The 16,225-nt window shown below is 29.2% G+C and overlaps 2 protein-coding genes across 6 annotated transcripts in view; one reads left to right on the top strand and one right to left on the bottom strand.

The window, feature by feature from the left end:
- The first annotated feature begins 31 nt into the window (after positions 1–31).
- The window catches only part of LOC107447559 (uncharacterized), an 85,112-nt gene continuing 68,918 nt past the window's right edge, over positions 32–16,225 (top strand). For 3 of the 5 annotated variants that reach the window (XM_043046014.3, XM_043046011.3, XM_071183672.2), the window contains exons 1-4: positions 252–388; positions 1,994–2,172; positions 6,210–6,409; positions 8,793–8,891. In XM_043046014.3, coding sequence (XP_042901948.2) covers positions 2,048–2,172; positions 6,210–6,409; positions 8,793–8,891 — 424 coding nt within the window. In that variant the 5' untranslated portion in view covers positions 252–388; positions 1,994–2,047. Of the gene's footprint in view, positions 389–1,993; positions 2,173–6,209; positions 6,410–8,792; positions 8,892–16,225 lie in introns of all 5 variants that reach the window. The other 2 variants (XM_043046013.3, XM_071183673.2) reach the window with 2 other exon arrangements.
- Positions 13,491–16,225, bottom strand: part of LOC107447554 (long-chain-fatty-acid--CoA ligase 5) — a 47,140-nt gene continuing 44,405 nt past the window's right edge. Inside the window, exons 20-21 of the mRNA XM_043046007.3 lie at positions 13,905–13,976; positions 13,491–13,823 (exon numbers count right to left, since the gene is read on the bottom strand). Of these exons, the coding sequence (XP_042901941.2) occupies positions 13,665–13,823; positions 13,905–13,976 (231 nt within the window). The 3' untranslated portion in view covers positions 13,491–13,664. The remainder of the gene's footprint in view (positions 13,824–13,904; positions 13,977–16,225) is intronic.

Here is a 16,225-nt window from a genome sequence, read left to right as displayed (position 1 = left end):
TTATTCCTTTTGGACATTTTGTGCCTAAAGCATCACGAGCATCACTTTCTTCTGACCTTGCTTCTTGCATAATGAGCAATCAACTAATCAATCGAATGCGACAAAAACTAAAATAAATATTAATTTTCAAGTAACTGCTCGATGGTATTTTCTCTAAGGATTATTCTAAAAAATTTCTGAACATTGTTTAGAAAAACACCTAATCTCTGTTTCCCTAAATATTTCAGACATTTTAATTTTTAGATAATTATTTTTTAATATAACATTTTACTAGTTCTTACTTTCTATGTTTTCTTCATTTATTTATTACAAAGTAACATTCCTCTATTGAGTGAAACTTACAACATCAGATGTGTCAGCAATGAGGCAGAATATGAAATTATTAACAGTAATATTTTTTGTTTCTATAAAATAAATTATTTTGTATTGATTAAAGTTGTAAATTAGAAATGCGGTGAGATTTCCGTGATCTGTGGCAGAAAAATCGCTAAGTCTTGGCTACTTCTGGGCAAACAGCTACATTTTTTTTTTTTTTAAATTCAAGTTTAAAATCTATTTGGCAGCTTGGTGATTGTAATTGCCAGTGCTGCAAACTTTCTAGTTAAGTTTTAGCAAGTGCGCTGAAACTTAGTGTTATTTATTTCTGCTGAATCGAAGCACTGATTTGGCTATGATTTTAATTATTTTATTTTATGTGAACTAAAAATTAATTTTGCATTAATAACAGTTTTGTTTTGTTGCATGTAAAATAAAAATTTCTAAGAAAAAATATATAATATTTAAATGTTGCAAAATACTGGTTTGCTACTAATTTAAATAAATGAATAAAAAAAAAGAAGTCTAATTATAATTTGTGAAAATACAATTGTTTTATTCGAGTTGCATTACATTCGCAGAAATGTCATTTTCATGCTCTGACTGGTTCTTAGCTGTATTAATATTCATATAATTTTAAATCACGCTTCAGTAATCTCTTCTAAAAAAAATTCTAGTTTGGCAATTTGTTAGTGATAAAATTTTTGAAAAAATTAAATTTTTAGCATGTTGGTTATAGTCATAAGAACTACTTATAAATTGAAAATGTGGAATTTAGTTTGGAATTTTCGAAGGAAGATATCATTTTTTTATGAAATAATATTTTTGGGAGAATTTCAATCTCTATACATGCCACTGTGTATTCTGATTTATAGCATGCCTGCATATTCTTTAATTGGCATTACCAATAAGTAACTATATACATGTCTTAAGCACAGTTTTTTTTTTTTTTCTTCCTGATTTTCTTCTGAACATGTCTTACAGTATCCATTCTGCTGAAAATTTTTAATATGAATTTTGTTTTTATGGAACTCAACAGTTAAATAAATAGATTATGCTATACTACAGTGTTTATTGAAAAATTTCCTTATAATAGCTCTTTCAAGATTTCAGTTTAGAAAGTTAACAAATTCTCCTTTATGTATTAAAAGCTACGGGAAAAAAAAAAAGGAAAATGAAGAAGTAAAATAATGCTAATTTTCTACTACTATTGATTACATAAGTTCAAAACTTTTAAACATAAGATTTGAGTTTTTTGTCCATTTTTTATGGATAATTTCATGTTTTTTGTTTGTTATTATGTTTCATTACTTCCTTCATATCATTCATTTGTTAGTTAAATTCCACTAATTAAAAGTCAATTATATTCAGGAAAGTTTTCTACATATCCTTCTAATTTTGTTAAAATTTCTTCTAAAAATTTAATGTAATCAAGTTTATAGTTGCTCTTTTTTATTGTATTCAACAAAAATATCTATCATATTGAATAAAGTTTTTATTTTCATTTTGAAATTAGCCAAGCAATTAGATAATGTACAAATTTTAATCATGCTTTATTATAACTTTTTTTGTAAACTTTCTGTTATATTTATTGCATTTTTTATGAAAGATTAATTTTCAATAAATCCGATTTTGGCTTTATAGTACTTAAAGTTATTTTTTAATATATTTAATTTAGGTAAAACAATCATCAAATTATATATTTTAAAGTATTATCAAGGCCTCCTAGAAGATGACTGAAGGAAGACAGCAACAAACTTCTAAACAACACCAATTTAAAAAACTTGCTGATGAAGACTTGGAATTATATCAACTAGCACAGCTATCTGGAATTATTATAGATCCTCATGTGTTTCAGTAAGCAATTAAATTTTGTGCTTTTATGAAAATGCTCTCTCATGGGTGTATTTTGTGTATTTATTTATTTAAAATAGCAGTTAAAACTTTCTTTTATTTCTAAAGCATAGAACAATTTCAAACTGTTGTGGAACCCTAGTTTAACATTGTCCGTTTCCGACATCTCCTATGCCCGTTTTCTATGTTATTCTTAATGTTCTACGTTATTCTTCTGAATACTAGAGAATGTACCCACTACTTATCAAGAGTTTCCAAGCATTTTTATACTTTGAATTCCTTCATCAGAAACTCTGAAACAATATTTATTAGTAAATGTAAACTGAAAAACAAAATTGCTAACTATAGTAAGAAGCAGTAAAACACTTTTTCATAGATCAATCAACATCTTAAAAAGAGCAGATGACACTATATCTTTCAAAAAAGGGTAACAATCACAAAAAAACACTTTTAAGAAATCTGAAGTAATACAAAATTAATCATTAAAAAAATCTTTTTTTTTATGAAGAAAAATAGTTTAACTAAAAAACAATTCCACAGTTAAATTTGCACTTTCTATAAATCAGTTTTAAAATGCGATTAATGCTTGGATTTTAAAATGTTCCAATTTGGAATAATAATGTATTAAAAATGGTGCCAAAATGGCTGAAAAAATGCAAAGTAATTGTAATAAATAATAAAATAAAGAATAGAAGCTTCATGTAGATTAAGGATGAAATCATTGCAAATTCAACACATAAAAAAGTGATTAATGAAATACAAAATTCATTTGCCATAACATAGTATTAAAAGTATCAGAATTGGAAGAAATAAAAAGAATTGTGAAAATAGCTGAAACTTACTTATTATTCCTTACATCTCACCATCAAGTGAGAATCGTACAAATGTTGTGTGTGACATGAGTGAATGTCAACTAACTAATATTAATAATGCCCTATATCAGTGTTTCCCAAAGTGTGGTACGCGTACCCCAAGGGGTACGGGAACAGTTTAGCAGGGGTACGTGTTCTTATGCGAAATATCTTGCAACAAACGAAAATTACAAAAATTTTTATTTAAAAACAAAGCTAGCCATGAAAATTTACGATTACGTATTTTTCTATTGGATATTTTTTGCAGAGTTAACAGTTAATAATTAGTGGTGTCAACAGCCAGTTGTGATTTTTACTTTTTGTGCGATTTTTCATCGTAAAAAATTCATTCATTTTTTTATTAGGGGTACTCAGCGATACGAAAAATTTAGAAAGGGTACACAAAAGTCATAAGTTTGGGAAACACTGCCCTATATAACAACTTAATAAGTTTTCCCATCAAACTTTTATATTCCAGCATTATATATTGTTTAAAATTTTTTAATCCTTTTTGCAAATTATCTGGTATTAGTATTTATTTTAATACCTTTTCCTAACAATTTTATTTTGGAATATTCTTATAATAATTTTGCTTTTCACTGGAAATTTTGGTACCTATTATTTTGTTGTTAATAACTTTTAAGATTGTTTTTTAGCTTAGATAAATTTTATTTTTAAGTTCCAGCAATACATTACTTATATCATTAATTGATTACTGCTAAATCCAGAATTTCTCTTAAAATTTTTTTTACCTTTAACCCACTGACGGTTCTGCACGTAAAAAGTCGCAATTTAACCTGCAGTCTTCTCTGCATAGCAAAACCAGTTTTCCCATGTTAACTGATAGGGGAACTGTGTGTAGGGGAGAAACATTCTCCCAATTTTGCACATTTCCTTAACCGCCAGTGGGTTAAATCTTTATTTTCACCCTCATTAACCATTCAGGTTATCAAATTTTTCTTCCTAGCCTTCCAGTTCCAACAACAAAATTTTAAACCGCATTAATATCTTTCATTTTATGTCTTGCCAACCTAACAGTTTGGTATTTCTTAGCCAATTTAGCGCTTTGCCTCTGACAACAAATTTTTTCTACTGACTTTCCATGTAAGTTAACCAAATTAACAATTTTTCCAGAATAATTAAAACTCCTTTCATTTTTTCAAAATCTATTTGTTTTTTAGCCCCTAGCCATTTATAAATGCTTGATCAAGTAATAATATTTTCCCCATTCTTAAATTTGCCAAATTTAGCGCATAATTCTTTTTAAATTGATATTTCTGGTCAATTTTGATATCACACCCTTTGTTGTATTCAATATTAGTACCACTTGAGCTTTCTTTAATGCCTTCCAATGCTGATTGGTTTCCATCTTTCTCTTAAACAATTTTAAATACATTTTCAGTATGTGTCGTATTTTCTAGCTTTACTCCACTAGTCTGTGGTATAAGCAGTACTGAGATCCTGGCCACGACTGAAAACCTGTTCTATGTACTGTTTAACTTGTTGGTTTAAATGACAAATGGTTTGAATTTTGAAAGTAACTTTCCTTTCTATTGTTTAACATGTCTTTAGTTTTGTATAACTGTCAGCAAAATTTTTAATGTATCCTATTTCTCCATAAGAAAGAACATATCCAATTATTTCTGTGTGGTTAATCTTTTGCAAGCTGGTATTCTTTGTCAGTACTTAAGTTTGTATTATGAATTAAAAACTGGATTATGTAGTTACAGTCATCCATTTCTTCATTAGGAATATCATCTTGTTTCACCTTCTCCATTATTAGTGGTAACAGACAGGCAGCCGATTCACATTCATCAATCATCCTGTCTGATTCTGTTCAAAATTTGAATTTTATTCTTTAACCATTCGGAGACGGCTGGTACAGCAGTTGTACCCTAAGATCCTAGTTTGTCAGATTTTTTATACATAACATCTTCCAATAAAAATGAATTTCACTGTAAAATGTACAGTAGTTTTTTAAATTTTTGGGTAGCTTTTGTAGCCTGCTTATACGATCTAAGCTTATACAAAAAAAATAATAATAATAATAGTACTCATGTTTTATAGATGAGACAAAAAATTTAAAGAGATTTTATTTTACATACTGTAATTAGCTTATTTAATATTACCATTTTATTTAGAAAGTTCTTTACTCTGAAAAGTACAGTGAAATTCTAGAACTTTGGTTATTATAAATTTTTTAATTTAAATTATTTCTTACAACTTTTATATATATATTTTTTTGTATTAATTCAGAGGTCTGTCCAGACATTTTGTTAAAGGTCCGTTTTTGTAAAATTGTGAAAAAAATTACTCGTAATTTGTAAATATAAAATAAACGTTGAGTCACATTCTTTCAAAGGGTCCTGCTTTTGTGAATTTGTGCAAATAGGGTCCGTATTGCAAAAAACTTTTTCAATAAGTTTTTAAATTGTAAATCGATACAAGATTATGCTCAACACTGTAAAATTATAATTAAAAAAAATTAAATTTTCAAAAGAAAAATACATTTATCTTTTGTAGTAAAATTTGTGTACTGAAGAAACTTCCAATTTTTAAACTCGTTAAGTTTTCAAAATTTTATATTAACTCCAAATTTAAAAAGTAATTTAAATTAATGAACAAAGTAAAAGTAATTTAAATTAATTTAAATTAATGAGTAATTTAAATTAATATATACAAGATTATGCTCAGCACTGTAAAATTATAATAAAAAGAATTCAATTTTCAAAATTAAACAGCAATTGCTGCTTCTAAATTAGAGATGCAACATACAAATATTTGGTATTTAGCCTATACTGCTGAACGCAGAATATTAATTTTGGACGAATAATGAAAGAAGCGTCTGCCGAGGGCAAAACTTAATTCGTTTACATCCATCTTTCTTGTTTTCGGCCCTGGGAGGGGTTTATTCAATTAAAAAAACGATAATTAAGATAAAAAAATTTGTGAAGGGTCCGATTAAAAGGTAAATCATTTTGTGAAGGATCCATTTTTAAGTTAAAATATTTTGTGAAGGGTCCGTTTTTATGAAATGATATTTTGTGAAGGGTCCGTTAACGGACCCAAATTTCTTCTGAACGAACCCCTGTAATTGCTTTTGCTTTAGAATCAATACTTGTAAAATAGTTATTCATTGTTTTTTTTTTCATAAAAGAAATAAGTAAATAAATAATGTGTTTTTTTAAGCATTCTTTTAGAACTATTGAGATTGGATGTCTGTCCGATTGCTTTGTTTGATGTTCTGCAAGATATGAGCATGCAGTTTCAGAAGTCTTCAGTGAAAAAAAGTTCTGATAGTAAGTCATCCACCACTCACACTTCTTCTGGAAAAAAGAAACCACCTGTTGCCGCCAAACCGAAGAAAATAAAAAATTCCTATACTGAGAGTAAGCCAAACATTAAAAGTACCTAAATGTTTATTGTTGATTGTTATTATTCCAAAGTTATGAAAAATATATCAAGATATTATTTTAAAGTGCCAAAATTGTTATTTGTTAATCAAAGTTTGTTTTTCATTTTATTAAAAAGTTAATGTTCTCAATGTTTTTTAGAGCTTAGAATGTATATAATGTTTAAAGTTTCATGATTATTTTTAAGTTATTTTTATCATATTTTTTGGTTAGGTATAATGCAGTTTTTTTTTTATATAAGATGTGCTAGACAGCATATTGTGACAAATAAGTCTAGAAAACTGTTATAATTTTATCCTTCTAATTTTTTTTAAATTAATAATTTTTTTTCAAATAGTGTCACTAAATAAGTCTCCTAAATTTTTCTTTTTTATCCTTCCAAATTCTTTTGTGAAGTAATTTGAATTTTAAAAAAAATTTGAAGCTAGAATCCAAAAAAAGTCATGCTTAGTCATATGAATTTGCTTTAATGACTTACTATATTTTTTTACTTTAAAACTTTATCATGTTCCTGCATCAGATCCGTATGTTGTTCATTTATGTTACTATTTGAAGAGTAAACTTTCTTTGGAAATGAATAATTTATTGCTTTTCTTAAAATAAAGCTTAATTTTTTTCTAAAATTTTATTAAAATTGTTTGCTACTTATTTAGGATGATTGTTATCATTTGAAGGTATTGTAACTTTAGGTTTTCAAATTTTTTGGTTTTAACAATTTGAATACTTTGAACAATTTTGTTACTTTGTTTGGAGTTTTTATTATTGTTATAAAACGTTTTTTTTTCTTCTGATAAATGCTAATTTTTTTTAATTTTTTGAAATTGTTTGTAAATTATTCAAGATATTTATTAACATTTTAAAGTAGTGTAAGATTAGAGTTCCAAATCGTCTGTATTTAATCATATGTCGTATAACTTTTGTTATTATTATTTTTGTTGTCTTTTTATTTTTATTTCTGTGATAAGTGCTAACGTTACCTGCCATTTTATTAGACATTCCTTTACTCTTTAAACTATTTGTAGTTTTATTTAGCAAATTGTTGTTTCGGCAGTATAAAATAAAGATTCTTTAACTGCAGATTGAGAGTGGTATGTTGTCTTTTCATATTTATTACCATTATTATTTTCACGCTACTTTTATTACTGTGAGTTTCAAAAATCATAGATAATTTGAAGAATCGATTTCGTAAAAATTTAAAAAAAAGAATGAGTTACAATTTACTACATGCTCTTTAAGAAATTAGAGAATTTATTCTCAGTATGGTTTAAAATTAGTTACAAAGTTTGTATTAAGATGATGCTGCTGACTTGCCTAAACTATAAAATTTTCTGCTACATGTCACACTATTCTGTCTGTACTATTTGCATGAGTGTCTATTCATCTTGACCTTAGACTGCACCTCATTGCTTCTGTAATTGGTGATTATTTTTTTTGGTTATCTAGATCTATACTAATGGACTATTGGCGACAGATTGGAATTCATTATTGATGATTATCCAATGCTAGTGCAAACGCATAGGTGCACTACTCTGTCACTATTTAGATATGAGGACAGGTAGTTGTCAGTCCCCTGCATTACACCCAAGCGCTAGTGGACTTTTCTTGCTCTGAACTAAAGACATTACATTAAAATGAATTTCAAACTACTGAGATTTATGAGAGAAACTGTATTTTAATTAGACGTCCAGTCTAGCTGAATGAATCAAACCCTGGCTCAAACTGTTGTAGTTATAGGGCAAAATAAGTGGTTGCCTCTGGCTGTAGGGGACTTAATCTCCAATTGCGGTTTAAACGCATAGGTGCCTGACAGTCCCCGTCTGATGGCCACTTCTTTGTCAAAAATGAACCCTGTGTGCATTTTGCTATTTTTAAAAAAATAAATTTGGAATCACTATGAATATTTCGTAATATTCTGATAATTACTACATTTTATACCTTTTTCCAAATATTTTTTTTCATTTTGAAAATGAACGTTATGGTGTATACCATGTTTTGAAAAAATTCCTTGCATTATTAATGTAAACAGTTTTTTTAAAAATTGTTTTAAATTTTTGAAAAAGCGACCGCAGTGCGAATGATACAACTGGCAAGTAGTGAAATTTCGCAATTTCGTCCTGTAATTTGTATGCAAAAACGGAACTCGCCACGTTGATTAAGTGGCCATGTAGTGGCTGTATTGGAAAAAAAAAATTTTTGTTTGTTTTTCCTTAGTTAGCAATGTCAATCTTTTTTAAAAAAAATTTAAAATTAAGTGTAAGTAAATGCCCTAGTTTTTGAGCTGCAAACAACGAATTGTCTTAGCATTTTTTTATTTATATTGTTTGTACACTCTTTATTCATAACAAAACTTGCATTCTAGGAGTTACCAGTGTCTCCACCGATTTCAAATCGTTTGTCATTTTTGTCTCTCACAGTCTAATGCATATACTCCTGGATGCAGAAACTCTCCAGAACAACAGTAGGTGCTTCAGATTATTACAGCATCTGCTGACTATTTTTAATTTAGGCCTTTTTATTTTTTGAAGGCAAGCAAACAAACAGGAGAAAATCACTGTAACTTCTTTTTTAAACATCTCGAAACTTGCTTTAAATAAAATTTAAAAAGCTGAATTGAGAGAACACAGCAAAGAACAAAAAGAGAGGAATTTTTTCAGTTCTTGGATTATAGTAGGGGTGATCGTATTCGGGGTGTACCCCGGAATTCCTGGTTTTTCGTATCATTCCTCCAGGTCTAGAAACTAGGAGCAGGGCATGTGATTTTTTCGGGGAATTCCGCTTTTCTCAAGACCACTGATTCGCGAACTTCCGCAAATCAAGACTTATAAACCGACGAAGTTTCCACCCCCAATCTAAAATGTAAAGTAACACAATTAGGTTCTACGATTTAAATTTTGAAACCTTCGCTGAATCTCGGCAGCGAGACGTTTTCATACGCGTGACTGTTTTGCAATTTTGATTTTATTATAGTGGTTTGTCGGTCCTTTTTAATGTGTGAAATTACTTCGGAATCCGTTAAGATCGCGGATTCACGTGATTTTAATATCAATCACTCGATTTTAATATCGATTTTCGTATTTACCGGATTTAAAAGTTACTCATTGCGAATCATATTCACGCGATTTAAAAATCTTACATTTCGATTCGTGTTCACGTGATTTAAAAATCCTTATTCAGCAATTTGTATTTACACGTTTTTGAAACTAATATTGCGATTCGTATTAACTCCAATTTAAAATCCAATGTCGCTATCCGTATTCACGGGATCTAAAAATCAGGCATCGCGATTCAAAAATCCAATATTGCGATTTGTATTTTCGCGTTCTTAAATCCAATATCGTGATTAATTTGCACACGATTTTAAAACCCAGTTTCGCTATTCTTTAAGAACGAAGTTTTTTTCTAAAATTAGTTACCATACACTTTATTTATTCTTTATTAGTAGGTATTAGATATTCTTTAGTAGTAGATATCCTTTATTAGTAGGTAATTTAATTATAAATCTTAGTTCAAAAAATTATATTGAATATGAATAGTATATAAATTGGTATCTTGTTATCGAGTTATTACACAGGTTTTCAGGGTTTTTCACTTTCGCATTTATTTTTAAGACGGCATTTAAATTTTAAGGATCCAAGCAAATGTGACGCATCAGAATTCGCGATCGCAACACTCGAATACGCCATCTGGGGAAAGACCGGTTTCATGCCTTATTAGCCCTTCTCCCTTCCCTCTCCTCCTCTTTTCAGTTATATAGGAATGTACTACGATATTTTCCCTTTTCTTAATATTTTTCCTTTTTACTTAATTAAAATGTTTTTTTTTTAAATTTCCGTGATACTTTTCTTTAGAACTATGCTTAATGTAGTTTTCAGTTCCATATAGTTTTTCAAGTTAAAAGATTTTAATTTATATGAAAATCCAGAGAGAAACTAACGTACTTCCTTCCTCTATAACTTTCCACACGCTAATGGGGAAAGCATGTGAAGTGTTGCCATAGGAAAAGAGTTCTGTTCTACGCCACCTGCAGCCCATTTCGATCGCCAATAAATTTTATTTTCACAAAAATAATATGTGTGACTGCGTTGGAGTTAAACAAATTAGAATTTATGAAGATAGTCGTGCTGCAGATTCACTCCTTAAATAAGACCTTTGTTTTATAGAATGATGAATTATCTTTTCCACAAATCTTTTATTTGCTTATGGAATAAGAATTTATTTAAATAACTTGTTCTTAGTAACTTGCTTTAAATCTACAAATTTTAAAAAAAATATGCAAAAAATTAACAAATTTCTTGATAGTATTTCGAATAAAATGTTATTTTTATGAAACTAAATCAATTGATGGAAAGAAACTAAGTTTTAATTTTATGTATCATTGCTATAGTTCGACACAACAATTCTTCAATGTTATTTGAAACACTTCAATGGTTCAAATCATCGAATTCACATGTTGTATTTTTTAATTAACTACGGCAATGTTGTCCTTGATATCATGTCGTAATTTAATAGTAATCGTTAAATTGTTTGCTTATTTTGCAAATGTTTCTTTTTATTCTATTTCAATTGTGATTTGAGAAATTTACGTACCTAATTATTTTTTGACAAACATAAGTTTAAAAAAAATACCTCTGAACCGAATGTAAAAAAAAAAAGCTTTTTGCCTCTAGTAACATTCTTTACCTCAGGAACTTCACAATGAAAGTTTTTCGTTTCAAAGTTTTGTTTGCCATTTGACTAACATTATCGATCCACATCATGCTGTTATGAAAATTAGAATAAATTCCAAAGAAAGTATTGCAAAAACGAGTTAAAATGGGAAATGAATTCTCGCCATGGGACTGAGCATCTGACCAATGGGGGAAAAGTTATCGTAAAGACTCAGAATTCCGTCTGTGAACTTCTTATTTTGCAGACAGCTCAAAATATGTGTTTACGAAAATGTACGCAGCTTCAAACTTCTATTAATTTTTTTAAAGAATTTAGATTGAACGAATTTATATTTTTAAACCCATTTTCTTATTTAGTGCTCTGAATATGACGAGATACATCTGTAATATGGATGGTGTTTTCAATAGAAATGTAAACAATAACAATCTCGATCTCGGGACCTACTCTAGTTCCGGTTAAAAAGTTTGCAGCTGCTTACTACATGTTATTCTGATAGGCGATGTTTTCAAACGGATAATTTTGTTTTCAATAAAAGAAATAAACTAGATAATTTCTGAGCTCAAATCTGCCGTATTTCATAAGATATTAATGTTATTATGTAATTCTGGGGAGTTTGGAGTGAAAATTTGTTTTAGTTATTTTGTTATTTATTATTAAAAAAGGTGACATGGTTGCTAGATTTTGAATAACTTGCTTTTTTGGTAGTCTTGATTTGGCCTCTTTCCATTTGTTTATTACTGTTTGTTCGTGTTGCAAGCTGTGCACCATCCTACGTTAGTGTTAACACTTTTAGTATTGTAAACAGCATTGTTAGTATTGTAAACATAAGCAATAAGTAATCAAATGCATTGTTTGCAAAAATCTCAAAACACAATGATGCCAAATTGCTTTAAAATACAACTGAAACAGTAACCCGGAAATTTAGGCAGTCCCGAGCCCGAGCTTGCAGCGCTCCCTAGTGTAGAAAACACCATCCATACCCAGCCACTCTGACCCCGGTACGTGCGTCCGGGACTTAGCCCCGCAATTATGCTTAGTTTTTTAAAAAAAAGTAAGTACGAAATTCCTTGCTTAGTTGTTAAATTTAGGTTGAACATTAGAAAGCCACATTTTTTTACTGTTCATTTTCTTAAACACACCTTTTGAACTGTGCCCAGAATAAAAAGCTCACCGACTATTCGCTCAAATAAATAAACAAAAATTGGTTTTATCATTTTTATAATATCTTTATTGCTAAATAATTTGAATACTTTTTATTTGTGGGCTTTAAAAATATTTCACTAGAGCAGTACTGAACTTTTAATCGTGGCAGTGTTTAGGGGATCAGATTTTCTCAAAGAAACAGAAAATAATTTGAAATTTTTGGCAGTGAAAAAGAGTTAAATGAAATACATAATTGATTTTCCCATTAATATACCTTACCACCCTCCACTAAGCAATGGCTTGCCTTGGAAGAAATTTCCCTTGTGAAGCAAAGGCTCTCTAAATTTTCCAACTTGTGTCACGCTTAGGAAATTTAAATTTGTCTCAGGGCACTTTAGCTACATAATATTTGCCCGCAGTACCAAAATTAATACATGCGTATGAGGCATAGGGTGTCCAGCGGATGACTGATGGTTATTAAAAATAAAATTTTTGACTTAAAAGTGACAGGGAATGAAACAAATGGCATGTTTATTATGAAAGCTATAAAGATTTTATACGGAAATTTTGAAAATTAGTTTCAATGGTTGCCGACAGATAGTACTGCAAGTCGTCGACTATCAGTTTTAACGTTAAAACGTGAGAGGAGTTTGCCATTACAGGATTAGGGGGTTTAAGTCGGATATTTTATGGAACAGCGAGTATTTCAGGAACTGGAATATCACAGTTTGATTACGGTACTACGGATACTTTGTATTCTTTTAAAAAATTCTTTTCAGCTTACAGCGCCATCTGTTGGCAACTTTTGTTACAGCTTTCACAATAGACATCGAAAAGTTTCATTCTTTTATTATCTTTTGTTTACAAGTTTTTTAATTTTGCAATCAGTCAGTCAGCCGCCTCGTCATTACCCTGTATGTCTCATATGTATGTGACTATGAAACAGAAATTATGGAAGTAGGTTGTGAGAATATAAATATCCTTATATGCATCAGCTCATGCTTAAAATCCACTTGAGCACTTTTATTGCGATTAATAGGATGGTTTTTATAATAATATATAAGTATTAAACATAATGGTTCTTTTGTACACTGGTGACCAGTATATTAGTTGTATTTAATTTTTTAAAAATTCTTTAAATATTGAAAAAAAGAACATAAAACGAAAGCCTATGAAGTTCGATAAATTTTGTTCTTGAAATTTAATGATAAATGATTAATTAACAAATTGATAAAATATTAAAGTAAATTAAAAATAATAATTTATTCTTTTTTTACAAAAATAATTCATTAAAAATAATACAAATGATTATTAGAGGTGTAGTAAAAATGCTTTTTAAATACAATGCGTAATATTTAAGCACAAATTTCTTTTAAAAAATAGTTGTGGTTAAAGAAGACATATATGCATTTTGAAGATGCTAAGATTTCAGAGAAGCAATAAGTGGTCCTTCTTCATATAACCTGTGGTAAATCTGTTCAAATCGCTTGCGTGCAATGTTTCGTTTAATTTTGAAAGTCGGCGTCAATAAATCATTCTCGATGGTTAAAGGCTCTGAAAGGAAAGCTATGTTTCTTGCCTGAAAAATCAAGAGAGGTTTATTCATTGTTATTGGGCACTCGAAATCGTTATCGGAAAGAAGAAATTGAACGAGACTTACTTGCTCTAATGAATTCAGATGTTTTTCATTCCCATAATGGTGCAATTCTAACAGGAAATCTTTTCTTATTTCCTAACAGAAATCAACATAGTTACTTTTTTAGACAGACTTTGTCAGTTGATGTTCAGATAATTCAATTTGAGCTGTAAATTATCAAAATCTGATAATGTTCTGATCAATGCATATGAGTCCGTCTTTCTAGTAAGAATTATTTTTCTTATATAAATATAAAAAAAAAGAATTTATGATTGATTATGTGACTTTATAATCATAAAATTCAGTTATTACTAAAAGTATGGTTCAATGTCACCAACAGAACACTTATATTGCAAAGAAATAATTTTGTCATGTACATAGTAATTAATTCGTCATGTAAAGAACTGGAAAACAATTGCTGGGAGAAGGACAGAATGGGAAAAGCTTCTGAGGAAGGCCCAGGCTCACAAAGGGCTGTCGTGCCACTGCTGATGATGACAATTAATATATTTCCCTTCTTCATTTGACATTTTTAAATCTTAGCGAGCTATGTAAAAAAATTTCCGGAGTTAAATTTTTTTTCTTCCTTTTTTGCATCTAAGGAAAATCTTTAAAACAGAACTATAATATATATGCATTTATGAAGGTTACTCAAATTAAAAACGGACTAGTGTGATAGTATCAGAAATATAGTAACGTTAACATCACGGGTAACTGTATTGCACCATTGCTGAACTCGGACAACGGAACGCAACTCATCTATTACTTCTAATTAGAAAGATTTTGCATAGCGTTTGTCTTACTTTAACCGTAACGCTCAATATTTTTTTTTACCTCTCAGCGATTCAGTGATAGCCGATATAATGAAAAATGTCCGCACATGCGTTGTGATGCTCAAATAATGTTAGCGTTTGAGTTACGAGGAAGCGTAACGTTTTGCAAAATTTTTTCATCAAAAATTATGAACCACCGGGAAATCATGACATTTGCTTGCCCCGGGTAGAGACAAATCATATATTGACGTACGCAGTTCAGGAAAACTTTTACCTAGGTTTTGTACCAAAGTTCACTATAAATAATTGACAGTAAATATATCAATGTTACCCTTACCTTCTACCTCTAAAGACTTCTCTGTAATGGAGATATCCATCCCCGTTAGACTTTACATTCACTTTTTGTGCTCCCATGTGACCAGGTTAAAATCGGTTACATGCAACTTACAGTACATTTAGTTCAAAAACCTTAATTTTTAACTCTGAAAGGTAGCGTTGTTATCTTTTACTATATTTCTTACTCCATTATGTGCCGTCATTTATTACTTTTTATTCAGGGTGTTCCGTAATAGTAACCTTTAATTCTTACATTTGGAGACCATGAAAAAAAAGAAACTATGCCCGTTAGGGGTTTTCAAATCAGGCAGAAAAACGTTTCCTAGTGTGACGCTAGAAGATGCTTTAACCATTTGACTACTAACGGAACTCATTTGTCCCAACAAATGTTTAAAAATTACTAATGGACATATATATCCCACCATTAAGTACGACCGGGACATATATGTCCCGGTCTCTAAATTGATAACCGCTTGTGATCCCAAATACTAAATTTGCTAAATCCCAAGTACTAAATTTTATTTGAGACCTATTTTGTCCTTTTGAATAATAAACAGGACAAAAAAAAATCATTTTTTAAAATTCGTAGTCAAAGGGTTAAGGCTTCACCGTTGAAGAAAATGGATTCCGATTCTTTTAATCCCTTGTTGCAGTCACTGACTTCAATAATGATTGATCAAGATTTAAAAGCTTTTTTTTTCTGTTTTTCTTTCTTGTTTAAATATTAGTGAGAAACTTATAATATGTCTTTTTTTTTCCTTTCTTTTTTTTCTTCTTTTTTTTGTGACAACAATACTAATATAACTTTATTGGGAACAAAAACAAACACATAAATACAAAGAATATATATTCGTCGTCAAGAGGAAAATCCTGTCCAGGCGACAAAGAAAAGTAATACAATAAATTTAATTTAGAAATTTAAAAAAAAAAAAAGAAAAAAAAGGGGGGGGGGATATTACAATCATGAATAATTTTGCTCATAATTCATGATTGTAATATCCTAAAAGCATTATTTTTTTAACAGGGATTCTTAAAATATGTTGCAAAAGATTTTATTATATATTTTTAGAATTAAAAAACATTACGTCAACAAATTTGAAATTTAAAAGGGACTGCAAAATACCTAAAAGCATTATTAATTACTTTTAGCTTACAATGGTGACATTTTTAAAACTTTTATGTTGGAAAACTACCTTAAAAAAAACGATATGTACCTTATAATTGAAAATGTATTTA

This window comes from Parasteatoda tepidariorum, chromosome 7 (assembly GCF_982258835.1).
Source record: "Parasteatoda tepidariorum strain Cologne lab strain chromosome 7, Ptep-v5.0, whole genome shotgun sequence".
NCBI classification, from domain to species: Eukaryota; Metazoa; Arthropoda; class Arachnida; order Araneae; family Theridiidae; genus Parasteatoda; species Parasteatoda tepidariorum.
The sequence above is the reverse complement of the archived record's forward strand: the minus strand, read 5'-3'. Positions and strand labels throughout refer to the sequence as shown.